This window comes from Perca fluviatilis, chromosome 20 (assembly GCF_010015445.1).
Source record: "Perca fluviatilis chromosome 20, GENO_Pfluv_1.0, whole genome shotgun sequence".
Taxonomy (NCBI): domain Eukaryota; kingdom Metazoa; phylum Chordata; class Actinopteri; order Perciformes; family Percidae; genus Perca; species Perca fluviatilis.
Window position 1 is genome coordinate 30513215 of NC_053131.1, and position 17964 is coordinate 30531178.

General features: G+C 41.1%; 1 protein-coding gene across 3 annotated transcripts in view; it reads right to left on the bottom strand.

Annotated features, from left to right (window-relative positions):
* Positions 1 to 17964, bottom strand: part of gabrb1 (gamma-aminobutyric acid type A receptor subunit beta1) — a 71511-nt gene that overhangs the window by 12973 nt on the left and 40574 nt on the right. For all 3 annotated transcript variants that reach the window (XM_039786424.1, XM_039786425.1, XM_039786426.1), the window contains 2 exons: positions 15731 to 15951; positions 27 to 109 (listed from right to left, as the gene is read on the bottom strand). In XM_039786424.1, coding sequence (XP_039642358.1) covers positions 27 to 109; positions 15731 to 15951 — 304 coding nt within the window. The remainder of the gene's footprint in view (positions 1 to 26; positions 110 to 15730; positions 15952 to 17964) is intronic.

Below are 17964 nucleotides of genomic sequence, written 5' to 3' on the forward strand. Positions count from 1 at the left end.
ACCAAAACAAACTCAGTGCCACTTACAGCTCTCAATCTCCAAGGTGCAGTTCTGCTCATCCAGTGGGTATCTGCGCAGGTCCATCATGCAGGCAGCTGTCGTGGTGATCCTGAAAGAAAAAAGGGTTTTAAGTCAACAGTATCCAATAGTCCTGATATTTGAGGAAAAATACATCATAAGCACTCGTCTATAGACGACATTTCATTTACGGGATTGTTCAGGTGCCGCCGGAAATTCCACTGGACGTCCCTTCCTGTTTCTTTGTGTTGGCATTCTAAACTCCGGTGGATTTATGAGGACTATGGTTAACCTTTTCTGCAGGGTAAATCCAGACAGCTAGCTAGAATATCTGTCCAATCTGAGTTCTCTGTTGCACGACTAAAACAACTTTTGAACGTACACATGTTCCACCAAAACAAGTTCCTTCCAGAGGCTATTTTGCAGAGGCGCCGTTGCTCTGTCTGGCGCTCAGCACCGCCCAAGGCGATTGTGATCGGTTTAAAGAAATGCCCATCCCGGAATGCTGTGCGGACTAGCCAGACCTTCCTCCGCAGCGCTGTGGAGGAAGGTCTGGCAATGCGAGACTAGAGCACTAACACATTTTGCCGTTACATTAGAGTGCTTCCACATCTAGAAATCCTCCTTTAGTGTACGGACAAATTCAGCCCACGACATGACACAGCATTCAGGTTTCAAAGGAGGAAAAACATTTCATTTCCTGATGCCAAGGGAAAACACTTGACTTTATAAAAGAATAAACAATAACCCTCCCACTCACGTTGAATCCCACAGCACCCTTCCTACCTACGCAGCCCTCAATCACACAAATCCTTTTACATCACGACTGGAACTGAACTCTCCGTTTCTTTCCCATAATTGCCTTTGCACTGCTGAAGTCACGGCTGCAGCTCCCCTCTCTTTGAAAAGCGTTTTCAATCTTAATTACAACTATGAGTAATTAATGTAAGAATTAACACTGAAATCCAGGCAATCGGGCGAAACCCACGATGCGACTACCCCCCTCCCCCCTTTGAAGTCTTACATCTGAAGGAGGAAATACTTGAGTTTTTGAGGTTCAGGAGAGAATTAATGATTGAGCCATTTTGTTTTTTGTATTTCTGAGCTCTGTGTTGATGAGAGCCACTAACAGTTAGTTCCAGAGACGTGCACAGACATTTTGGTTGGCAGGGGCTCAAGTGTCAGAGTTGGGTTAATATATTTAACGTTTTGTTTAAAAAAAGAATATATATTAACACAACTCTGACTTCCTTACCAAATCTACATCATTTGTACATATTGTAAAATCGCTGTACATATTGTACAATCCCTCCAATACTCACAATTTGCACCACTGTATACTGTATATAATACTGTATAGTTATTTATTCTGTATTACTATAGCCATAGTCATAGCCTGTACATACCTGTAGTAATAGACTCCATATCCATATATTTATATATCATTTCATACCTTGCACTCTGTAAATACTGTAGCATATGTTATTTAATCACTGCTTAAAGCACTTCTGGTTAGACGCTAACTACATTTCGTTGCTATGTACTTGTGGCATGTGCAATGACAATAAAGTTGAATCTAATACAATCTATATATATTTACTATAATAAAACCGCTCCCCAGAAAAAGGGCACTTTCTCTCGAGGAAGAAAAAGTGCAGGTGCCTGGTGAGTTCTTTGCGAGAGTGAGACAGGCTGTGGGCGTTTAGAGTGTCAGTCCCATTCATTTGGTCTGCAACAGCAGCAGGCCCTGTATTACAGCCTCATCCAGCTGATTATGGGTTTGTAAAGGCTCAGTCATCCTCATCATTTGTTCGACACAGAAAACATCATTAAACCACATCACAGCAAACCACTAAAACCATTCAGTCATATAACATTTAATACGCTGTAATGGGACAACACATTACAGGACTTATGGACGAGCAATTGTCTTGTTGACATTGCAGTAACAATCACTCAAACTGCAAATTTGAACTGGCAGCACAGTGGATATATACGGTAGGACAAATGTGACAGGTATGCATAAGGGAGTTCTTCAATATAGTGAGTCAGGAAACATCAGAGCACTTTAAGATTAACTAAAATGTGTAATAATAATTCATATGTTTTTAAATTCTCAAAATCAATCAAAATCAAAATGTTCCAACTTCAAATGAACCCGTTCTACTTAGAAAGATAGAAAGAAACCTCTGTAGCAATGTACTTTCACATGCTAATTAAAATGTGTTAATAGTCCGCATAGGTAAGATTAATGTATGTTCAATCTTTCAACTTTGTAAGGTTTTATGGGAGTTATGAATGTATTTATGCTTATTTTGCTCAGTAACGTTTAATACAATGTTTTGCTTACTTGTGGTTTATACCTTGTTTTAGCAGAATGTGAACAGTATGTCAGAAATGAAATACCCCTATCCCCCACCCTATAAAAGACATTTCTAATAAAAACTAAATGAAGCTGTATTATGGAGTGGTTGTAACATTTTGAACCCAATTTGTAGTAGTAGATCTTGAGCCTGGAGGATAGCACCGGGCATGTTCCCTTTCCTATCCATAAAGAACAAACGAGTGAGGGAGGAGATGGAGGAGTTGGAGGATGGGCCGACGGAGGAGGAGCCCACTCGGAAGGATTGGAGGCAGCATGTAACCAAATTATTATTATTATTTTGATTATAGGCTTTTAATAAAATTGGGTGAGTGGGAGACTGGCAGATTAAAAAGAAGTTGAACACCATTTTGCTCTGCATTCACCTTTTATTACAGGCACGTCTTAAGCGTGTTTTACAGTAACCGCAGCCCAGCTGGCACGCACAAATGTGACGTCACGGGATCGCCGTGTCGATTTATACCCGCGCTGGTGCTCGCGACACTAGTTCTAGTCTTCTCCTGAACAGCGGTGGCGCTAATGAGCAAAGACTACCGATGTTGCTCTTTCTACGGACTAGAAGAAGAAGAAAAAGGTAAACAACGGCAGAACTGGCAGCAGCAGCGTTGACGTCAATGCTTCGATTTGATTGGATGACCTACTTGGTCGGATCGAGTCTTTCATTCACCATAAAAGAACTCATCTTAACCCAGTAAGTTTACAGGAGAGACTTGCAGTCACTCAGGGTCCTGGCATCCGGTTGTCGGCGAACTTGTTCAGTGTTTTGGGAAAAAAAGAGCTGTGAACGACCTCTGCTCGGGCGCGTCAGCAGGATATTACGTCATTTTGACGTCACGATGGCGCGCGCCAACTTGGATGTGTCTAGTATATAAGAGCCTTTAGCCAGACATGTCACATGTTCTTTTTGGGATATGTTAAGACTCAGAAATGTTGCCATTTTGCATGTTAGTGGTACAGTACTCAATATAGTAGTTAGGCTACCTGCTTTTTTCCCCTCTCACCTTTTCCCTACTGGTCTTTCAATGGATAGGGCTTCGAGGAATGAAGAAGGATGAAGAAGCTGGTAGGTGTGTGTACAGTACTGTACCCAGGCCTATCGTGGTTAGAAACATTTCCCCAGCCATAGTACATCATGCATCACTGAGCTCCAATACATTATTCAAACTGCCACCTGTTTAATTTAGGCACATGGCCGCCCACTGGTCTACCTGGAAAACAACCTGCACAAATCTTTTCAGGGTCGCATAAAAAAAGGCACGTATTTATTTTAATTTCTGAAAGGAAGAAGTGGACGGGCCGATGCACACGTTTGATTAACAGCTGAGCCTGGAGGAGCACGGAGAGTTTATGATTAATTAGTTTTTTTACACTTACAACTTTTTTGGTTTGGGAGATTACAGAAGTCCAAGTTGTCACTTTTTTTTCAACATTTGTCGCTTTTTACGATGATTTTTCCCAAAGTTTTGTTACTTGTTTCGACCTTTGTCCCTTTTTTAACATTCATGAAGTTTTTTTTCAATATTTTCAGTAGTTTACTAACTATGCAGCTTTCTATTAGTGAATTGTATACAGGCCTAACAGAACTTGTTCTGTATTTTAACTGTAGCTATACACACATCATCTCTGTTTTTAATTACGGGACACAGTCCGGGTAATGAGCTGCGAGAACTTTTTCTGTTATTATACAGATGTAATTCTTAGAGTGTACTGGTGAGAGAAAAGTGCTGACAATGGTGACTTTGGAAGCCAGTAAAAATCCACTGATGCTCCTCCTTGATCATCTCTCTTCACTCTGCTGAATGAGTGCCCAGCTATATGTGCACATCTCCTCATGCTCAGCTCTTACAGTGTGAGGACGTAAAAAGACCCTCAAGACATAAATATTCATTATTTTTCTTACCTTGTTGAATATTCTGGGGCTGTGGATCCGTGTCCTGGACACACTTAGCAAGCACTAGATTAATTATAAGGCAGGTGCAGAGAGTGTGGACGGGCAGTAAAAATAGAGTGTGTCAACTCCGTGACTATAGGGTAAGGATGCTGCAGTTCATCCGTTCCATAATGGAAATCATGAAGTCTTTCACTGAGCCAACTGGGTTTACAAAGTCACACGAATCCTTAAATACTTTACAGGAGCTGGGTAGACCCAAAAGTAACCACGCACTGCTTACTCTTTTCCAAATTGTGGCAACCACCACAGCGGACTGTGAAGATGTTTTAGGCGAGAAATAGATAAACTGTTACAAATACTGTGTGGTCGATTGTTCAATAATGCCAATTTAAACACTTGCTCCTACATTTTCAGAGATGGGACGGGCCAGTAGATCAACTCCTAAGACGCCAAAGTCAACGCCAGAGAAAACAGTGGGCCAGTAGTCTTTTTTATTTACAGGATTGTTCCGGTGCCGCCAGAGGTTCCGCCGGATATCCTTCACCTTCCGCTTTCTTTGTGTTGGCATTCTAAACTCTAGTCGATTCGGAAAAAACATCCTCCGAGCTAGAACCGACAATCAAATTATGTTTACCTTTTTTTTTTTTTTTTTAGTAAAAGTCTCATCACACACTCAACAGCCATTTTAGTTCCAGAGCTCACCTCCCTACATACACAAGTTCCACCAAAACAAGTTCCTTCCCGAGGCTATTTTGCAGTGGCACCGTTGCTGCAGCAAATCACGGGATCGCTTTTTTAGGTCTGAATGCAGCTTAAACCCAAAAATCTGTTTTGTTGTTAAAAATAGTTACTATAAGTTAGGAACCATTTCCAAACTCAAGCCAATTATGTCCTTCCATGATATGGAAAAGTAATTCATGCCTTCATTACATCCAGACTGGACAATTGCACTATATATTTAGGCCTTCAACAGTCTTCATTAAGTCGCCCACAGATGGTCTGAAATGCAGCTGAAAGAATGTTGACTTGTACTAAAAAGTGTGAGCACATCACCCCAGCGCCAGCCTCTCTTCATCGGCTCCCCGTTCACTTTAAAATCCAATTTGAGAACCTGCTGATCGCATTCAAGGCTTATAATGGTCAGGCCCCGTTTTATATTACAGATCTTATTCACCGGCACTCAGTCCCGAGGTCTCTTAGATCTGATTACAAATCTTTGAAAGCCATTGCAGTTGCAGCTCCACAACTGTGGAACCAGCTTCCGATAGATATCAGATGTGCTTCCTCTATTTTGGTTTTTAAATCTAGGCTAAAGACACATTTTTATTCAGTGGCCTTTTTTAGCCCACTTATCCCTCAATCTGTTATCATGTCTGTAGTCTCGCATTGCCAGACCTTCCTCCACAGCGCTGCCGGACGAGGGTCTGGCTAGTCCACACAGCATGGGAGAAAAAACGTTGCTCTGGTTTATTGCCATTTGTTTAAACCAATCACAATCGTCTTGGGTGGCGCTGGTCGCCGGACGGAGCAACGGCGCCTCTGCAAAATAGCCTCGGGAAGGAACTTGTTTTGGTGGAACGCGTATATGTCGTTCAACAGAAAACTCAGATTGGACAGATAGTCTAGCTAGCTGTCTGGATTTACCCTGCAGAGATCTGAGGAGCAGTTAACCATAGTCCTCACAAATCTACCGGAGTTTAGAATGCCAACACAAAGGAAGCAAAAGGTGAGGGACATCCGACAGAAATGAGGCACATTTGGTGGAATTTCTGGCGGCATCTGAACAATGCCGGAATTGAAACGTCGTCGATATAGACCATCATGTCTATAATTCCTTATTTGTGTATTGCTGCTTGTTGTTTTCAATGTAAAATACAGCATCTTAGTGTTTTTTTTGTACAGCACTTTGGTCAGCTAAAGCTGTGTTTAAATCTGCTCTAGAAATAAACTTTACTTACTTATGAATGCACACTGAGATTGAAAATGACATTTTAGCCTATGTTGAAACCCTAGGTACCAATCCATGTTAGACTCCCAGTCAGAGTCCACATAGTCCACATTCCAACTGGGTCACATGTAGAATAGGGAACATGTCCTGTAAAGTATGAACAATGTGGACTCTCAAGCTCTTTGGAGCTCTCCTTTTATGCAATTTATATAGACATATACACATCATTCAGAGCGATTCCAAATGTTAAAGGTGCATCGCATTGGTCACAATTTGTCTTTCTATAGTTTAGTTTATTGGTTTACACAAATACTACAGATTAATACACACATAATCAATAAAAGATGTGAGGGAGAGATGCAAAAAACCCTCAGAGGGGCTTAATCTGGGCACCCTCCAATGCATACTCCAATTAAAATAGAAGGACTGGGAATACTGATAAGAAAACAGAAGAAAGAGAAAAAGAAGCCACGACTAAAATTACACATCAAATCAACAGAATAAATATGAAAGGTAAAATAATATTAGGAGTTATATGGGTTGTTTATAAAAGACATTATGGGATGTCATTGCACAGACAAAAACAAACCTTTAACAGTTTTCTTAAATTGTACAAGTGTTAGATTTGAAAAATCTGATGGTAAAGCATTCCATATCAGTGAAACTCTGGGATGTAAATCAAACTGAAGTTGAGATGTTTGACAGATAGGAGGCCTGAATGTATAATTATTTCGAGTGGCATAATTATGAAGTTATTCACTCAAAGACTTACTTTATTTATTTACTGTAAAAAAAAAAATTAAAATAAAAGAAGAGGAGAAGACAATACTGGATTCTGATTAACTGCAGCTCTGCATTGCTTTCACAAAAGTGCATGCACTCACATCAATCAACACCAATTTTACATTTAGATATTGTATTGCCCCAAAATGTGGGCAAACTGTGGGCAAACTGTATATTTGATAGTATTTTGATAGGCCAATGTATAAGCAAGTTGATTCACTCCAACCTGTGCTGTAACGAATGTCCAAAAACCACATGTGCAAGGATGCTTATTTATTATGTCAAATTGGGTTATAATGTGATACCATCGCACTATGACTCGTTAGAAACTGTGCACCAGCACAGGCCCAGCGGGCTGCTCTGTCATCTTTCATCTCTTTTTGCTATTGAGGACAGCCATTCTCCATCAGTCACAGCCAAACAGGTCTGATTCTGCTGGGGAGTGGACTACTAACTATAAACAAAAAGACCATATGTCTTCTTCGCCGAAACGAGGTGTTGAGCTGCTAACAACCAAAGTGTGTATGTGCCAGTCAGTGGTGAGGTCATTATGGCAAACCTAAATATAGCCCTTGTGTCGGCAGTGAGCACACTGGATGAATAATTGTGGGAGCCTGCAGGGGATAATGATTCTGCAGCATGTCAGTGTAAAAGAAATCTCTCCAGCTCCTTCAGAAAACTGTGAAAAGCTGAAGCCAGAGTGGTGAAGGAAAGAGACATGTCCTCCCAGTATCTGAGAAAAGGATTTCAGGACATAGAAGAAGAGAAAGTAGTGCTGATAGCACATATAAGTATATCTGCATATTATTGTATTACCTGCCAGGCTGTAGACAACTAATCATATCATCAAATGATAAGGTAATCAGATTGACAGAACGTGTAAGTCAGAAGGACAATGTCCCTTCAATGGTCCGTGTACCTTATATTTTATTGGATTCTCCACCTTAAAAAGGCATACAATGCAGGAATTTTCCGCTTTTTGTTTGTAAACCAATCCGTTCTCATTCCTAACTTGTCAAGTACCGACGCTTGGTCAGTGGCTCTCAGCGTCAGATACCAACGCAAATATCACCCTAGCAGCAGGTTCGTGTCCCGTTCTTGTCCTGCGTGTCACTGAAACGCACATTTTGTAACCACACCCACGATCTTTTCCTAAACCTGTCCCGACCCAGAGCGTCACAAAGCGACACCAAGAGTCCCGACCCAGAGTGTCAAAAATGACGCAAACTTTTCCGACCAAGTGCGTCTAAAATTGATACCAAAGGGCTAGACACAAAAGAAGACTTTTTTGCGTCAGTAACAAACGCCAAAGGCACCTGATCAAGCGTAGAGTGAGAATGTGTAGTGTGAACACAACATTTAAAGTTGGCCCCTCCTCCCCCGGGCTCAACGGCAGCCAAAGTGAAAGCCAACCCCAGATTCTGTGCCACCATTTTTGTAGCTTGTTGTTGGATGTGTGCTTACGCACTGATGGGGGTTATACACCAGTGCCCAAAGGTTGATGCAAAGAAATGTCCCGATCACAGCAATAAGACGATACAGGCAGAGGGTAGGGTCTCTGCAAATACAGACACCACCACACACTTCTAGTGGCTCATAAGCGATGATTTAGAGGGATTACTTTTGTACCTGACTATACACTTTTTTTTAGGAAAACCCAAATAAAAAAAACAAGTACACTTCATGGGAATTTGTGTTTTGCTTTTCTTATTATCGAGCGGGGAAAAAAAATCTAGTCTCCATCGAAACAAAATGCAGAATTAGGGCTACGGGGAGTTTCGAGAAGGGTTGAACACGCTATCCTCGCCAGAAACACAGGAGCATTGGTTGTTTCTTCAAAAATTTTAAACGTTTTCCTGTAGTGATGGCCAAATGAAACTGGTGCTCTTGGTTTAAAGAAAACGGCTTAAGGCATTGTCAATTCAGTCTACTTCCAACCCTTTGTTGAACAGAGAGCTTCCTCTAGTGGGCTCAGAAAATAAAGAAAAGGATTCATGAAGCGTCATGAATCGTTTTCAAGGGACCTGGCAGGGCTCGACATTAAGGCTTGTCCACTTGTTGCCTTGTCCGGGACAAATGGATTTTTTTGTAGGGCAAGTGGAAGAGAAATTTACTTAACCCACTTAACCCAGAAATTAACCCACTGGACAAGTTAAAACTCAAAGAAAATAAAATGCCATGTTATGTGCCACTCATAACGTCTATGTTACTGATTCGAATCAAATACATTTTTTACCCCCCACAATCCGGGGCAGCGGACGGCTAACAGTAGACCCAGCGGCAGTGGGTCAGCGGACCGCTAACGTTAGACCCAGCCCGCGGTTCAGCTCATTCTCTGTAAGGGATGCAGCATAAAAGCACGGAGGAACCAGCAAGCCAGCCAGCCGGTGTTAGCTTGCTAACTCCGCCACATTGTTCACAAAACACGAGCCAAATAAAGCTGTCACTCGTGGCGATAGCAGTGTGCTTTGTGTGGATGAAGCATGAAGTTAATCTGACTCATTAGCGGCTGGCTCTCTGCCTCATAACGTTACTACTCCGCTGCTCGTTTGTCCGTCAGTTATTGTCAAACCTCAGCTCTGCAACTTGGATATTAAATATCAGCTAATAATCAACTGTAAAGTAGCTACACTTTTTAAAGGATCCCTTCGGTAAATCAGCCTCTGCCTGGTAGAAAGTGAAATTGTAGAAAAAAAGAAAATAAAGTTAACACCAACATTTAGTGGCAAAATCCATTGTTATGTCTACAAAATTATTTTAGATATAGTATAAGTTCAAGTTCAAGTCACCACTACCCCTTGTGATACACTGCACACCGGCGTGCAGAGTATTACTTTATATTATGGAGTCTGGAGATCCTTTTTTCTTGTTGAAGGGGAAATCTATTCTTGGGACACGTTTGTTTCCACTGTTTCAACTGAATTTTATTAATGTCGATAGTGTTTGGATGCTTTCAACAGTTTGTTCGAATTCTACATTAGCAAAACATTTTAAAAGATATTATAAAATGATAAATCTTTAACTGGACAAGTGACTTTTGCGCATGGACAAGTGAAACATAAATGTACTTGTCCAAAGGACAAGTGCCTCAAAATCAGAAAAAGTTTTTTTGTGATAGTTGCGGGCAAAAATCCTTGATTATGCGGCACGTTTTCTTAAAAAATGCGATGGAATATGCGGGATATTTATGCAATTTCATGCGATGAAATTGCGGGAACTTGCAAAAACTGCGGTTTGATGAAAAAGAGGAAAAAAAGTGATTCCCCTCCCCCCTCCCCAACACCCTGCTTTTCGATGACGTTCACGTCGCGTAATTCTGTCACTTCATAACGTTCCCATGGCAACAGGGGAAAATGGCTGCTCTTGTATGAAGTAAACGCAACATTTTTCAACTTTCTGTTAATATATATGTGACTTTTTTTGCAACAAAAATGCGGGGATTATGAAATCATGCAAGCCCCGCATATTTTGCGCGGAAATCGCCAATTTATGCGGCCAAAGTGCGGCATATTTGAAAAAATGCGGGCCCCGCATAAATATGCAAACTTTGGTTGATTATGCATTGAATTATGCGATCGCATAATCGCGTTTTTCTGGAGGGACTGTCAAAAAGTTAATGTCAAGCCCTGGACCTCTTGTTGTTGTCTCTGTCCTCTTTCAGAATCCAAGCCTTGAATCACGAATGTTCTAATGTCGCCAAACGTCCTGGAGAGGACACCTGGTGGAAAGGGTTTGCTACCCGTGTCCTACCAACAGTCAACAAACAGCTGCTTTTGTTCCACGATCTTTCGCCAACCAAAGAAGCTCGTGTGTATAGTTTTTGTAGCAGTCATTTTGAGAAGTGACAAACAACTTTTCTTTGTCATTTAGTAGGGCGTGCTGAGAAAAACATGAACGGATATGATAATAGCATAATTAAACCGTCTTTTGTTGATGGATGTGTCGAATGATGGCACGTGGGGGGCCCTCTACGTCACGAGTTCTCAGGCAGAGATGCAGACGGACGCCGTTCCGTCAAGCTGACAATAACGCCATAAAGAGGATTGACATTTTCATCACTATAATGTTTTCTCTCAATCTTGAAACAGCCTCCCTCAGTGGAATGAAAAATTCAAGGGCAGTATTAAAAAAAAAAAAAGGGGAGAAAGAAGAAGGGGCCGGGGCGGGGCGGTCGCAAAAGTGTGATGGAAAGATCAAAAATTGAAGGAGATTCGGGGCGAGGCAGCTGGGATATGTTGCGTGTGAAAGGACTTAGGGGAAATCAAGCACTGCTTATCTGGACACACAGAGAAGTGTTTACCTTGGAGGGGACAGGGAATGATGAGGACAGCCCACAAGGCCTGTGTTCACTCAGCCATGAAGGCAGGGCCCGCCACTGTTGGTTTTGGACAAATCTAGCCCCTGCTCTCTGTCCTTTTCAACATGCTCTTTCCTGTTTGGGCCTAAATGGAAAGCACTCCGGGTCTGTCCTGATATACTGCCCCCCCCCCCCCTCCCTTTGTGTGTCTGTGTCACCTGGGCTGAGTTCATCTGGTGAAAACCTAGCAGTTATGCTGTGTTTACCTGTGCTTACCTCTTATGAGCATAGCGTTTTCCGCATTGGGTTAGAAATCCCGGAATAATCTGTACTGTATTCCACTGGCCTCAATGTTAAAAAAAGGCTTTTCAAAATGAATTATTAAACTAAGAATAAAACTCATCTCCACCAAAAGCCAAAAAACAGTCTGCTTAATTCCGCAGATTTTCTGCAGATGATATGTCGTTGCATCTTTGTCAAAATAGAGCACTCTCCTGCCTTATCGTTGATCGATGTTCAATTTTAGTGTCTTTTTTGAAGAATATTATATTTACACATGGTCAACGATGGTCAAAATATAGATCCAATGAAACATTTCCACAAAAACAGCACAGCACAGTAGAGAAGGGTCTGCAGATCTTCCTCTCAGGCTGGTTACGGCTACAACAAGCTCCACCAATCAGAGAGGAGAGCAGCCTGTTTGCAGCCTGAGAGGCTACAATGGGCAAAGAATGTTCACACAGTAGTTGCTGAAGCTCATTGCTGTGAGTGTATAGTAATAATTGAAAGCAACCTTGACTACTTTCTATCTATCTATCTTTATTTTCTCTTCTGGCTGGAAAGTGAAGAGGACATGTCCACTGAAAACCACTCAGAGCCATGTCTAAAAAATAAATAAAAAAATAACATTACACAAGGGATGCTGTGTACTATATAGTCACCACAATGTCTTCCTCTAAACAAAGTGTTGCCATGATAACCATGCTGGTTGTGTTCCTGTGCTGGTCGACTGTAAAAGAGGCCTGCTGCTCAGCCACCTGCCACACCATCACCAAATCCTGTACATCATGATGGTGCTGAGCAAGCCTAGTCTCACATTGCCAGACCTTCCTCGACAGCGCGCGAAAGAGGGGAGTCTGGCTAGTCCACACAACATCCCGGGAGGGGAGAAAAACGTGCTCCGATTTATTGCCATTTTTTTTTTAAACCAATCACAATCGTCTTGGGCTTCTGCAAAATAGCCTCGGGAAGGAACTTGTTTTGGTGGAACGTGTACGTTCAAAAGTTGTTTTAGTCGTACAACAGAAAACTCTGATTAGACAGATAGTCTAGCTAGCTGTCTGGATTTACTGCAGAGATCTGAGGAGCAGTTAACCACAGTCCTCACAAATCCACCGGAGTTTGGTATGCCAACACAAAGAAAGCGGAAGGTAACGGACACACGGAAATGAGGGACATCCGGTGGAATTTCCAGCTACACCTGAACAATCCCGGAAATAAAACATTGTTGATATAGACTAATGTGAGTAAAGGATGTTCAGATGGCATTACACCCTTGGCAAACATAATGGACCACATGAGACACTGTGGTCATCTTTAAACAAATAAACACGGGGATCGAAAATGTGCCCCTACTGTATTTTGGCAACACATTCTCATTTCTTTCATACAAAAGGTTGTGCACAACAATCTGTACCGTAGGATATCCTAACAGATACCGTTGTCCCAGCTGGTCACGTGACAGTTAAGTTTTGCTTTCTTTACAGTTACATTTAGCCCAGAAACAGTTACTGGGAGCCTGATACCAGTCACCACGAGGTGACGGTCCTTTCATGATCATAGAAAACAACACACTAAAATATACACTACCGGTCAAAAGTTTGGGGTCACTTAGAAAAGGCACACCCCAGAGTGTCAAAGTATACGGGAGCTGTACCACTTTTAATTTGGGTATGACGTTTAGACCAAAAAGCATGAATTTCAAGCGTTTCTTCAGTCGAGAACCATTTTGCAATTATGTAAGCACATAATCTAATCTGAAACTGCTGCCCTGATTACAAATCAAATCATGGAAATTTATAAGTGACCCCAAACTTTTGACCGGTAGTGTATATAACACATAACATGGAACTAACTATGGAATAGGCTGCTGGATTTACCAACCAAAGGGCTTACTGTGAAATATGTCATTACAATTCTTCTACTGGAGGCGAATGGGCAACTGAAATATTTGATGTATCATAAGAAAGAAAAAAAAAAAAAGGTGGCAGTACCATGTCAGGGCACAAACAAAAAACATTTTTTTGTCCTGAAGTAAGTTTTGGTATATTGACACTGCATATGACAGGATTTGTTTCGATGAGGTGGAATTTACCATTTTGTTTTTCTACTTTCCTCATAATTTACAACAAATTGTTAAAAGAAAGTTCGAGGTTCAGATGTGATTAGATTTCAGGATGAAGCTGAATTGAATTTAATAGCTTTTTGACAGTGTTTTGAATTTAGAGAATGCATTTCTAAAGCATGGAATAGGGGGTGGGTGGGGGGGGGATGGAGGGGCAAACAACATATAATGCATAAAACCTTATTATTTAAGTGGATTATAGGTTAGATATTATTTAGCAATTATTCTGCTATTCTCATTTGAATAATTCAAACATCCCAGGAACCCCTGATGGTGTCTCATGGGGCTGATGTAATTTTTATAGGTTTCAGAACTGCGCAGACCCCACTCATCTTCAACCCTAGTCTTTGGGGTCTGTGGGGGGGAAAACCCAAGAGAACATGAAGAGAGCATTAAATCACAGCCAACAACTCAAATGGTCAGTTACATTATAAACACTGCAGCTCTATGACACCCATTACATGTTACAGTGATTTAAAACGTTATAATTAGATGCTGGTCCAGGAGAGGCCTTGTATGCAGCAGCACCTTATTGAAATGTGCAGCATTGCCTCAAAGCTAAAAAAAAATTAAAATTAAAAATTAAATCTCTCAGCTGAAAACTGCCAAGTCATCATTCCGCTCTCTCTCTCCAACACAGGATGCTTTTGAACTCAGAGGACTGAATTACAGACAGTGACGGGTTTCCTCAGTAAACTCCACGCATCTCACTTCATCGTATCTGTGCTCTGCTGCAGAGGGCACAGCCGTGTGTACACTGCACCAGGAGAGGCTTCATAAATGATTTACTAGCTGGTTTCCCCTCAAAGCTCCAGAGGAGACACAGATAGAGCACCACTTACCCTTCTGATGGAAGCCTTTGAGGAATTTTCTCCATGCTAATCAGCTGCTACCTGAATTCTGCAGTGTTTTTGTACGCAAACATGACCAAACGTCATATTCTAATTAGGAGTTGTTGGTGTTATATAGGAAAAGGGAAAACATACCCACACATGCGCCTTTGGAGAATAAAGCTCTGTTATTGCCACTCTTTGGAAAAGCCAATCACCTTTAAAATGTGATGTAACCATGACATGAAGTAACAATTCATGTAATCATGTATCCAGATTTGTTAGACAGTCTCATTGCTTGAAAGCGAGACATTTATTTTCCTATTTACTGTTCATTACACAACATTTCCACTATGATATGATATACGGTAGCACTCCCTACTGCAGTGGCAAGTGGGCGCTGCGGCACCCCGGGGTGCCCCGAGGATTGGCCAAGGTGCTGCAAGATGTGCTCATTTAAAAAAATTTTCATTATACATTCCATCACATAAAAAAGCCAACTACATTAACTACAGTAGGCCTACCATTGAAAGCCCTTAATATGCAGTTATGTCACAGAGAATACTCTTGACGTGACAACTCATATTTGACTATTGCGATAGTGAAGCAAGACACTTTTTAGCAGGCATTTCCCAGGTGCACAGCAGTCAGAAATTGCAACAGTCAGAGCAAGTGATTTGTCACTGCAACTAATACATCTCAGAAAATTATCCTGGATGTTTTGAACACAACTTGCTCTTATAATTATGAATTAATTATTATTATTTGTACTGCTTTATTGTTAAAATACTTGCAATAAGACAGTTTGGACAACATACAACTGGTTTATGGATTCTGAAACCGGAAGGCCCCATGTTTTTAAGACAGAATAACTTTCATGACTTCTATAAATAGATGATAAAGAAATAGCAATTTTTCATAACTATGCCACGTGCCAACGGGGCTTTCGGTTTTAAGAGCAAATAAAAGCAATAGCATCAGTGTCACTTCCTCTGTTGTGCGTTGACAACTGCTTACTTCTCTCATTTACCAAATAGCACATAAAAATGACAATCCCACTTTTGCCCTTTTAATGCTCCCTGGTCCCAGTTTGGAAATACAGTGGAAATACAAAAAAGAACCCATACCAAAGCCTACCAAAGTTCTAACAAAAAGAAGAGTGAAAACAGCTCTCACCTGAGACCGTAGAGCACAGTTCCATCAGGATGCAGTCTGATCATCCGGTTCTTCACCGTCACCCCATGTACGAAGGACTTCTTGTCATTAATGAAGTAGGTGTCAGGGACCCACAGCGAGTCTGCCACCCGGTTGTCCAGGGTGAGATTGAGAGGAATGCCTGTGTAGGAGAGGCGCTTGTCTCTCCAGGACTGCTGGAAGTACATGGTGATGGTGTAGTCCTGCGGGAAGGACACAGAATGAGAGGAATGTTAGCACATCAACCTGAACAGGTCGACGGCTGATGGAATTCTCCTGCCCTGTGCAATTTCCCTTGCGTTGTTTAGTTTCTTCTATCGCTGGGAGAACGGATATGAGTTATAGTCCTTCAGATTGCGATAGGCAACTACTGACTGACCTTTCCTTTTTTAAGTAGAATTATTGCAAAAGTTGTGTATGAGCAATTTAGTAACTTTTGACCTTCAAATGGTTACTGTGACAATGTTCAATTTGGATTTTGGCCCTAGCACAGTGACTGCTCCCATTAAGGTTCAGAATGATTTTGATCTAGAAACTGATCCAGGAAATATTTCAGTCCTAGTCCTGTTGAATCTTACTGTTGGCTTGACACAGACCATACAGTACTGCTGGACAAACTGAAAAACTGGGTTGACTTTATAGCACAGTCTGAAAGTACACAGCATGAATTGTGGAGTTCCCCAAGGCTCAATCCTTGGGTCTCTTATCATTTACATTACATAGCGTTTTTTTTAGACTCAAGCTTATTCAAGAAGCGACTAAAGATGCCTCAGTTTTCTACTTTTCTACAAATTGGAAGGTCTTCTAATCCATTACTGATCAGATTTTTAATAAACACTTTTGGATGTGGTCTTTAGATATAGCGTATTTCAGCTGTTGGTCATGTCTAAGATGGCTCTTTATTGTGTTATTTATTAGTTGTACTGTGTATTTGTGTTTTGTTGTGTACTGTGAATGTGATGTCTTTGTTGTTTGTTGTCTGTATGATTTGGTGGCAAATGAGTTTCCCCATTGGGGATTAATTAAGTTTTCTAATCTAATGCCTCCATTAGGCCAAATTACAAAAAAACAATAAAATCAGTTATCATAATTATGCAGGTGACACCTAAATGCATCTTGTTCTGCCACCAAGCAAATCTGTCCCATATATTCTCCCTGTTAGTGCATTCAACATATCAATGATTGGATGTGCCTAATTGTCCTTTAGCTAAAGACAAGCTGAGAGTCAGCACTATAAATCATGACTCTGTTTTTGAATAACAAAAACCAAGTCATAAACACTCACAGTTAATCTCTGACTCAGTGAAACTTTAACAGTCACATCAAATCAATAACACATTCAGAATTCTGTAATCTTAAAACCATAGCAAGAATTTGAAGATCCATGTCCAGGAATGACTTAGAAACTTGTAACATCACAGTTACTGAATCTCATTTTTTTGCCAAAGTTATGTTTCTATTTTTCCCTCTAGCTGATCGAGTCACGTCAGTTTCAAAAGTCACATTCTCCCAGATAAACTTCCATTCACATCATGAAAATGATGTATGCTTCTTTTTTTCTCAGAATGTTTGTGAATATGGCCCCTGCTTGTTTTGGTCCCTCTAACTGACTTATTGAATTATTAGTTTCTTCTGCCGGTACGTCATTGTACCACCCTACAGTTAAACAAGAGTCCATGGTAAAGTATGCTCTGGAAAAGACTAATGTGAAATTACCTATTATAATTTTTTTGTTTTAGCATGGATTTAACATACAAAATCTCCCCCTGAATGGATATATTCCACATGTGCTGTTTTTGTAATGGCCAGACAGGTATTTTAAGATTATAATCAGGCTTCAGCCATGTGGATCAGTAGAGTTAGTGCAGTGAGAGTGTTGGCAATGGAAGTATTAAGCAATCAGACAACAAACAATAGGTGTGTGTAGTGTCACAGGATACTTCTGTGTAAGAGAAAAATAATCTCTGTGCACAGTTGAGTTGTGCGCCATGATTCACAGCCTGGGCTGTCAGATGGCAGAGTGCCACATCTTTCCATGCAGTCTGTACCTTCTTTTTCAAAAATAACTTGTTCCAGCCGCAGCACAGACTGCTGAGGTAGATAATGTTGTGTAACGTCAGTTCTTATTAAGCAGCGGGAACAGTCACCGGCCTGCTCGCTCCAATTCTTTCCAAGACTCCTTAGAGAGCTGGAGCTGCCTCCTTCACCTGCCCTTC